The sequence below is a fragment of the Hydra vulgaris genome, chromosome 12 (genome assembly GCF_038396675.1).
Source record: "Hydra vulgaris chromosome 12, alternate assembly HydraT2T_AEP".
Taxonomy (NCBI): domain Eukaryota; kingdom Metazoa; phylum Cnidaria; class Hydrozoa; order Anthoathecata; family Hydridae; genus Hydra; species Hydra vulgaris.
Window position 1 is genome coordinate 17,053,401 of NC_088931.1, and position 10,727 is coordinate 17,064,127.

Consider the following 10,727-nt stretch of genomic DNA (forward strand, 5'->3'; position numbering starts at 1 on the left):
ATTTCTATAAACTGGATTGTATTTCTTTGATAAATTTTACTAACTTTCTATTACATAGTTTTTGATTAATTCGATACTCTCAGGATTGAGATATTACAGATTCGATAATCTCAGGAGATTTTGTAGCAGTCATAGATCAATTCTTCTTTCTATCCTTACAATTGTTTTTTCCAGCACTTTTATCATAGCCTCTGAGTGCTAAGGGCTAATAAAAGAAGTTAATGTTTTTAAACAGAATATACAGTCCTTGAACTTACCAAAAAAATTAGCAAACCATTTAACAATAAAATATTTATATTGGGGATCTTTATTGACTTGTCAAAGGCCTTTGACGCCGTCAATCACAAAGCTTAACTTAAAAAAATGCTAAAGTATAGTATACAAAATCAAGCCTTAAAAATGTTCAAATGTTTTTTTCTTTTGCTTCTAATTTATATTAACAACCTTCCAAATGCCTCGAACAACTTTAAATCTTTAATGTTTGCAGACGATACAAACTTATTCTACTCATCAACAAAAATCGAAAACCTATTTAAAAGAACAGATACTGAGCCTAAAAAACAAATAAATTATCTCTAAATATAGAAAAAACTAAGTAGGGTAGGGTGGGGTAATCTGAGCCGATTTTAACCTTATCATCAAAAAAAGTTTATACATAATTTTTAAAGATGTCTAAGTAGCACTGATTTGAATTGTATTCTATAGACCTGCATTACCGCGTTTAGTGGGTTACATATTTATATTTTTTCAATGACATACCAATTTATAGAAAATTATGACCGAAGTCATTGAGCATGTATTAAATTTAAATTATTTGATCAAAAGTTTAAACATCATAGTACTTTAATAGATGTTTTGAACGTAAAAAAACTTGTTTACCCTTTAACAACCCCGTATTGTTTTTAAAATGCGGTTGCTATTTGTCCATCTTTTTTTTTTGAAGTGGTCTAAATGTCCCGTGTTATTAAATTTATCGTAGTTTTTTACAAATAAAATAAGAAAAGTTTTTGACTATTTTTAACACAGCCATTCACTTCAAAATGTTATTATTCATGTTTAAGAATATATAAATCATACTACATATACACCAAATTTTAAAAATGTGTTCACTAATATTCACTTTTTGTACGATAATTGGAAAAGCATGGAGCATGACAAAGTCCTACATTACATTCTACACATTCATGTCTTAAATCTCCCCGAACATTGTCTTTGTAACATACTACACACATTCCTTGAGCATTAATCTTTTACTATTATTTTTAATAATCATTTATCAAACATATCTTTTCATGATTGATTCATCAAATGTATAATTTTTTATCTTTTCGTGAGTACTTTTCGTATTTACTTTTTGATAACTATTTTTGCACAGAAAGAATTTCCTTATTTATCGTATTTAAAATTAAAGTGAACACGTGTAAAAGTGAGTTATTGAAACAAAAGCTCTTTAATTATGTAGTTATAAACTTTGTGACAAGTAGACAAATAATTACTGATGAACAAGAAGCAAATATAAGGAGATGCATTAAACCGTAATATTACGGCATGGACATTTGGGAACCACTTTTAGTTTGAGTAATATTGCGGCATAGACTGTTAACGGGTTAAAGCGCTAAATTAGAAATGCAAAATGAATATTTTTTGTAATCTCTGTTAGCTAATTACTAAGGAATGCAGAGCATGGTTGTGGTTTAATTTCCATAGTTATTTTTACGAATTTTTTTAATATATAGAATAAATCATATTGTAGTTCTCTAAATTTCTCTAAACTTTTTTGAAAGCAACGTGTTGAAACGAACAGATGCGTTTTTTCTACAGCGTATTAAATTATAAAATATTTTACAAATATGGAAAATTCGTTTAAAAATATAGAAAAGTTAATTATCAAAATATTGGAGGAACAAAAAATATGTATACTGCAAGAAACAGAAAAGTTGTTAAAGGAACAAGAAAAGAGCTTTGCGTCGATAATGAGTGCAAACTTAAAAATATTAACCGAAAGAATTGAAAAAATTGAAATTTATGTAAATAATAATAAATCCAATGTGAATATTCAAAAAGACTTAAGCGATGTTAAAACTACATTAAACTTTCAAGAAACAAACCTAATAGAAAAGATAAAACAAATTAAGAAATGCCATGATTTGAACATTTTGAGCAAAAAAACGAGTTCAACATTTTGAGCAAAAAAACAATCGACTTGGAAAGTAGATCTAGACGAAATAACCTCCGAAAAGATGGAGTAGAAAAAAACCAAATGAAACCTGGACTGATTGCGGAGATACAGTAAAAGATATTTTTAAAAACCAACTTAAAATAAACAGCGAAGTAGTTGTAGATAGAGCTCATAGAGTAGGAAAAACAAGAGATAGCAAAATACCCAGAACAATAGTTCTGAAACTCTTAAACTATCAGGACAAGAACAGAGTTCTAAACGCCGTTAAAAACTTGCAAGGTACCGGTGTGTTTATCAATGAAGATTTCGCGAAGGAAACGATCGAGAGTCGCAAAAAATTATGGGAAGAGGTCAAACGATTGCGCGGTGAAGGTAAGTATGCTATTATTAAATATGATCGAATTTTATGCAGAGAATTTAGAAACCCTATTCCTTACACTAAATTTTAAAAAGAAACTTTTCTTAAATGAATGATCTGATAAATTAAAAAAAAAAAAAAAAAATGGCTGGAATAAGTGATTTTGAATTTATAAGATTTAACTTTAATGAATTGAATTCTGATGAAAATATAAACCCTAATATAAAAAATTGCTCGGATTGCTTATATCACTATCCATGCGAATTAGAAGGGTTTCTTTTTTAAAATGTTTATGACAAAAATTTAAATAAAATTAGAATTCTACACGTAAATATTCGAAGTCTTAACAATTTTGAAAAACTTCAACAAAAAATCGTTTTAATATAGTTTGTTTAATTGAAACGTGGATTTCGAATGACTTAGATAGTAATTCTAATTTTATTATTCCACATTTTAAATTTATTGTGGTCAAAAGACAAGTAAATAAACGCGACAGAGGAGTCCTTATTTATGTGAATGAAAATATTTTTTATTACGTTAGGAATGATTTAAGTGCTTCTGATTGCGATTAAGAAATTTTAACTATAGAAATTATAAACAATCAATCACAAAACATTTTACTAAGCTGTTGTATTGACCACCTGACGGCGTGAGCGAGAACTTGAGCATTTTTTCTGAACAAATTATTTTTAGAAAAGGTATTAAAGAAAAAAAAGATTTTCATTATTGGGGACCTAAATATGAATTGTCTTCTGTATAATAAAGATAACAAAATTAAAAACTTTTATGACTCCTTTTTTGAAACGGGTGCAATTCCTTTAATAAATAGACCGACCAGAGTTACAAAAAACTCGGTATCTTTGATTGATAATATCATTACAACAGATATATTCAACAATGATATTCAAACGGGTATCCTAAAATCTGATATTACTAACCATTTTCCAATATTTTTTACACTTAATTCAAAATATGAAAATAAAAATAAATCAATCAAAATTAAAACACGCACTTTTAACCATACTAATATAAACCAGTTTATAAACCAATTATCGTTACTGCACTGGAAGCATATTAACTTCAATGACAATGCAGACAAAATTTACGATAATTTTTTTGAAACCTTTTACTCCGTATATGATGCAAACTTCCCTATTTTTGAAAGAACAATAACTCCAAAAAATATAAACAATCCTTGGGTAACAAAAGGATTTAAAAAATTATCCAAGATAAAACAGAAGCTGTATATAAAATATCTCAAAACAAAATCATCTTCAAATGAGAAAATATATAAAGATTACAAATATCTATTTGAAAAAGTTCGTAAAAACTTGAAAAAAAAATCACTACTCAAAACTCCTAGAAAATCCAAAAATAACTCAAGACGCATTTGGCAAGGAATGAACAAAATTAGTGGTAGACAAAAGAAATGCTCAGGTTCTCTCCCCCAGATGATTATTGTTGATAACAAACGTATATAAGATCCAAGAGATATAGCTCATGAGTTTAACAAATTTTGTATTGACATCGGTCCTAAACTAGCAAATAAAATTTCTTCTACCAAAACAAAATTTAACAATTTTCTAGTACAGATGGATAATTGCAATGGTTCCAACGAATTATATTCAAAACTATCTTTTCAAGAATTCAAATTACTTAAAAAAAAACAAAGCAAGCGGAGCAGAATACTTAAACGGTAATATAGTTATAAAATGTTTTGAACAATTAAAAGATATTCTTTTTAAAGTATATGGAGCGTCTATCCATCAAGGAGTATTTCCTAACCGATTAAAAATTGCAAAAGTTACCCCTATTTTAAAAGAGGGAGATCAATAAAATATCAGTAATTATTGTCCTATTTCCGTCCTCTGCACATTTTCAAAAATACTAGAATGCATTATGTACAATAGACTACACAACTATTTTCTTTCTAATAGTTTGCACATGCAATTATCCAATTTGTACGTGAAATTTCAAATTCTTTTGAAAAATCTAAATATACCATAGGTGTTTTCATCGACTTATCGAAAGCATTCGATACTGTCGATCACCAAATTTTGATATAAAAACTGAAATACTATGGAGTAAATTACAAAGTCATAAAATGGTTCAGAAGTTATATATCAAATCGTAAACAGTTTGTTTTTAGTAATAATTATTATTCTACTGAGTTTCTAAATATTTCATGTGGCGTTCCCCAAGGCTCCATTTTGGGACCACTGTTGTTCTTGATTTATATAAACAACCTAAATAAAGCCTCAAATTTAATGAGTATCATGTTTGCTGATGATACCAACTTATTTCTTTCCAATAATGATATTTACAAACTCTTCTCTAGCATGAACGAGCAACTTAAAAATATATCCAAGTGGTTCAAATGCAATAAACTAACTCTAACAAGTAACAAAACAGAATGGATTCTGTTCCATCCTGTTTCAAAAAAAGCTTATTTACCCCAAATTTGCCCAAAATTATTATTGATGATACTGAAATAAAAAGACAATAAGTCGCAAAGTTTTTGGGTGTTTTTCTTGATGAAAACATCACACGGAAAGCACATATTGACTATATTAGCACAAAAATTTCCAAAAGCATTAGAATTTTATATAAATCCAGAACATAATTAAGTAAAAAAAGTTTAACCCAACTCTACTACTCATTTATACATAGTTATTTAAGTTATGCAAATATTGTATGGGGAAGCACAGAAAAAAGTAAGTTACAATGTCTTAAAGACATTGTAACTTTTTACTGCACTTAAAGACATACGGCGGTATATTTTTTGGTGCTTAAAGACATACGCGGGAAAAGCATTGTCTTTATCGCCGTCAGAAGCATGCGATCCGTTTAATTAATTTTGCGGATCGATACACTTATCCAAACCTTTTTTTATAGAAATGAAAATTCTCAATATATATGAGCTTAATGTGTTTAATGTCAAATGCTTTATGTATTTGTGGAAAAATGACTTATCCTTATCTGTCTTTAAAGATCTCTTTTGTGAAAAACCAATAAATAAATATACACTTAGAAATAATTTTCTCATTTATGAACCTTTTTGTCGAACCAAGTTTAATAATTTTTGTATTGCTAATCGCGCACCGTATCTTTGGAATAAGATTGTTTTGTCAAATTTTGATATATTTCACACTTATCCCACTTTCAAATATACAGTGGTGGCTCAAAAAATTAGAGCCACCACAAAATTTCCACATTTTTAAGGTTTAGGTGCCAAAATTACCGATTTTGGCATACATTGAATTTCTAAATCAATTGGTTCATGTACATTTAGGTATTTTAGAAAAAAAACGGTGATAACTTTTATATGTTTTATTACTAAAAAAAAATACACTTAAACATCTACACCGACATCAATATTTTGTATGACCGCCTTTAGCTGCGATGACTGCTGCAACTCTCCTTGGCATGCTCTCTATCAAATTTAAGCACTGTTTTTGAATGTTTTTGTTATGGTGCCATACTTCAATTATTCTTTCAATTAATTTTTGTTTATTGGTTAACAAAATTTTTGACATTTCCCGCTTTAAAAGTTCACATAAATTTTCTATTGGATTTAGGTCTGGTGAATTTCCTGGCCAGGGTAAAACAGTAATTTTTTGTTGTGTAAATACTTAGATACGCTTTTTGCTTTATGGCATGGAGCCGAATCATGTTGGAAAATATATTTTTCATCTTGAAACCACTCCTTTGCCTGAGGGATGAGGCGTTCCTCGAGAACTTTAATGTACTGATCCTGGCGCATCGTATTTTGTACAATATACATCCTTCCTTTTCCCTGGACACTTATAACGGACCACACCATTATTTTGAGTGGGTGTTTTACTCTTTGCACCAAACAGTCCTCATTAAACTTCTCGCCTTCTCTTCTTCTCACAAAATTGGTTTTATCCATCATGATCTCTATAGTGGATTCGTCTGAGAAGCAAACCTTAAAAGTCAAAGTTATAAAAATTAAAAAACACCATTTTTTTAATAAGTAGCCAAAATATGTAAAAGAATTCAGTTTATAAGAATGATTTTTTTCAAATATACCTTTTTCCAATCATCGACAGTAAAGTATAAATGATTTTTTGCCCATTGTAGGCACTTTTAGTTCATAGCTTCAGTGAGCTTGGGTCTGATTGCAGGTCAACAAGCTTTGAAGCCCTGTTCTGCCAATCTTCTACGAAGAGTCCCCAAAGAAATTTATATTCCTTGTTCATTAAGGATTTCTTTAGGGACTTTTTTTGATTTTCTCCTATTTTCCACCACTATATCTCTTATTTTTCTCTCTGTACGTGGGATTGTCACTCGATGTCTGCCACAGTTTTTCCTGTTTTCTGACAACAATGATTCATTTTTCCCCATTTTTTTCTTAATTCTATCGACTGTTGCCCTAGAAACCTTTACATTCTTTGCTATTTGTCAATTGGAGCTATTTCCAGCCAATATAAGACCCTGAATCAGTCCAATTAGAGATTGTAAAATATCCTTCTGTTTTCCCATTGCTTTAAAGATAACAAAAAAAGTAGGTTAGGTTATGTAGAAAAAAAAAATAAATAGAGACAAAAAAATATTAGATTTTTTAAACGTTCAAATAGAAGAAGCACTTACCTTTGTTCAGAAAAAAATAATAATAATTTTCAGTGAAAAATATGAAAATAAAAGTAATTTGTTCTTGGACTAAATATTGCTGTCAAAAATCCACGTGTATTCAAAAAACTATCGTTAGTAACTCAAATGTTACTAACTTTATTACAATGCAATAAAATGTGTTGCCACTATGATAAAATAATGCCAAGATGTGGCGTAATGTAATATTTGTGATATTAACTATATTGCATATATATTGCATATTTGTGATATTTACTAATTGAAATCAAATAACTACAAACAATTTGGTATTTTAAATACGTATTTTATGAAGAATTTAGGGCGGCTCTAATTTTTTGAGCCACCGCTGTAAACTGAAAAATTTTATTTTATCTATTGATGACGTAGTCAAGTACATCTAATTGATACTTTGTAATCTTTGTTTAGAACTTTTATTTTATTGTAAAAATACGCTTTATGAAACGTTTTAATTTTTGTTTTTATCTTATATATAAATGATATAGATTCTATATATAGTAACGTCAGATTTATTTACACGAAATTTTATTTTATTTATATAGCATCGTCAGATTTATTTACAGTGTTTACTGAAATTTTGTTTTTATTCATTTTTGTTTTGCTGAAAAATATCTAAAGCTGTAAAAGGTTCTGATGATAAGATCATTATGATCTTCTTTCAGATGCCTTGTTTGTTTGTTTGTAAAATACGACAAATGTAAACGAGCAAAAAAAGAAAAAAAAAACTGGAATATATGATATTCAATTTTAAAAGGTCGGAGTACTTATAAAAGTCAAAGCATGATAAAATTATGTTTAAGGAAGAATTTAAAGCGAAACTTAGTTAAAAATTATCCAAAATTTTTTGTGTTATATATTCGAGATTTATTATCCTACAAAAACGACATGTTCATAATTTCAAAACATAAATTCAATATGCAATCCTTCAAAATTGCTACGCTGCGATATCTACTAGTTTTAATTTAGTTGGTATTGATGTTTAATATCTATACCAACAATCTGTTATTTTGGAATGGTTACTTGTTACATTTTAGTTGTAAAATGTACATGTATTTAAAAGAACAAAACTCTAATTGAAATTCACCAATTGAAAAAATAAGTTATTCCTTCATGGATAAAAGAGAACCGCGACTTTACTTCACTTTTATCCATGAAGGAATATCTTATTTTTTCTCAAGCTGTGCAACCTCAGAAAAAAAAAGTTCTATAGAATTTCTATAAATTTTTGGAACATATGGCCAATAGAAATTCTATAGAATTTCTATAGAATTTCAATGGAGTGTCTATTAATTTCTATAGAAATTACTCTAAAACATTTTTTTCTAAACAAAAAAAAAAGTTCTATAGAAATTAAGAGAGATTTTATAGAAGTTCTATAGAACTCTATAGAAATTCTATAGAATTCTATATAAATTCTATAGAATTTCTATAGCCCAAAAGTGCTAATTTTAGTTCAACGCAAAAAAAAAAAAATGAAATATATTACTAACACAGACTTCCGCACCAAGAAAGTAATTAGGGGAGACCGGGGCTAGTTGGCCGCAGGGGTAAGTTGACGAACTGCGTTTATCTTTAGAGCCTTTCATCAGAAAGTGACAAAAATTACTCAGAAACTTCCTTATTGATGATTTTATCATTCACTGTAGTATTGTCAGGATTCGCGCATGCGCATGGGAGATATTAAGATTTATGCGTTTTTTGGACAAAAACGCATAAATATGAAAAAAAATTATTGTAAAAGCTCCAGTCACAATTGTATTACTATATCCAGTCAGAATTTTTTATCAAAGCTGCCGTTTTTCAGGATCTATAGACTGTTTATTAAAAAAAAAGCTTTCGGGGTAAGTTGACAAATTTTTCACGGTGTAAGTTGGCTAATAGCATTTACTATGGAAAAAAACTTTTTTTTTTTAACTTTTAACAATATTGAAACAAATTTTTCTTACAAAAAAATTAAAAAAAAAGATTTTTTTAATTTTTTTTCCACAGATAAAAGGTGGGCTACTGTTTGGCTTTTATACGGACTAATATTTGGTACCAGCTAAAAGTAATATTAAATTTTGGGATAAAATTGTTGCAAAAATTAATTTTAAAAAAATTTCTATTAATTTTGCACTTAATAGTGCATTAATAATCATTTTTTTTGCGCCAACTTACCCCGTGGTGGGGTAAGTTGGCGCAATTTTTTTTTTTTTTTTTGAGGGCCCGGAAAGGCCCCAAGAATTTTTTTTTGTAAATGAATGCAAATTTTATAAGATACCCTAACCCATACTCTTTAAGACTACACTTTAATATTTTTAAAAAAATGTACTGTTAGGGCTACAGAGCTCATAGAGTAAAAACCGAGCCAACTAGCCCCGGTCTCCCCTACTTCGTGAAAATTTGGGTTTTTTTCTCGGCGCATTCTAGCTACAGAACCAATAATTTACTTCCACTTGTGGCTCACTCATTCCTATTTTCTTCAATATCTGAGTTTATTTATCACATCTAAATAATAGAAATGCAGTTCTTCTAGGTTTTTTAAACAGTTTTCAAAAAAACATGAAATAAATTAATTTTTTTTTTCAGTTTCCGAGGACTTCGTTAAAAGCTTCTTGCTTTGCGTAAAAGCTCCTTGAAACTCATGAGAGTTATTATAAAGTTTAATTATGTTTTCTTCTTTTTTTGCACTTTATCATCCTGAAAAAGTTAATTGATGGGTATTAGACAAAACAGCACATGTCTTTTTTAAAATTTTTGATAATATAGTTTCAAAGTTTGTATATATACACATGTATATATATATATATATATATATATATATATATATATATATATATATATATATATATATATATATATATATATATATATTTATATACACACACACACACAATATATGTATATAGAACACATAAGTAATTCATAATTTCAAATCAAATATTGAACATCGATAAAATAAAGAAGTTTTATTGTTGAAATTTTATTAACCAAACTTTATGTTTTTATCTTCTAGATGTGCTTTCAGTCAAAGCAACTTAAAACTTATATTCGTATTTATTAAATTTGAAAAATTAATCAATACCTCTTCATGACCAGAGACGAATATAATAATAAAAACAAATACAAAGCACAGTAATGCTTTTTTTTCCGAACGCTTACAAGCCATAATTCACAACTAATATCTTTGGAGTAATACATTTAAATAAAATACTTAATTATTAGAAAAAAAACACGAAGATAATCCTATTAGAGTTCTCTGTAAAGAGAATAATACATAAACTATATGTTAATTTTCCGGTGACGCTTGTCTCATTGTTTTTGAAAAATGAATTTGATTAGTTTGTTAACCCAATTTCGGTCCAGTTATATCATGATTGTAATAATATTATAATTATTGATACAGTTTTATTGTTTTTTTTTTTGGTTTCGTGTCAAAAAGAAAAGTGTTATTTTTAATCCTTAGTAATAAAATAACAGAGCAAAATTTTATTTAGAAAAGAGTAAAGTGTTGTTATTATATAAATAGTTTTTGTTGTTAAGTAATAAAAGTTCAATCAACAATCAAATAATCAACAC

At 28.1% G+C, this 10,727-nt stretch overlaps 1 protein-coding gene across 2 annotated transcripts in view; it reads right to left on the reverse strand.

Annotated features, from left to right (window-relative positions):
- Positions 1-10,354, reverse strand: part of LOC136088521 (uncharacterized) — a 109,058-nt gene extending 98,704 nt beyond the window's left edge. Inside the window, exon 1 of one of the 2 annotated variants that reach the window (XM_065812378.1) lies at positions 10,234-10,354. In XM_065812378.1, coding sequence (XP_065668450.1) covers positions 10,234-10,317 — 84 coding nt within the window. In that variant the 5' untranslated portion in view covers positions 10,318-10,354. Of the gene's footprint in view, positions 1-879; positions 950-10,233 lie in introns of those variants that run through there. The other variant, XM_065812380.1, reaches the window with a different exon arrangement.
- Positions 10,355-10,727: the final 373 nt, after the last annotated feature.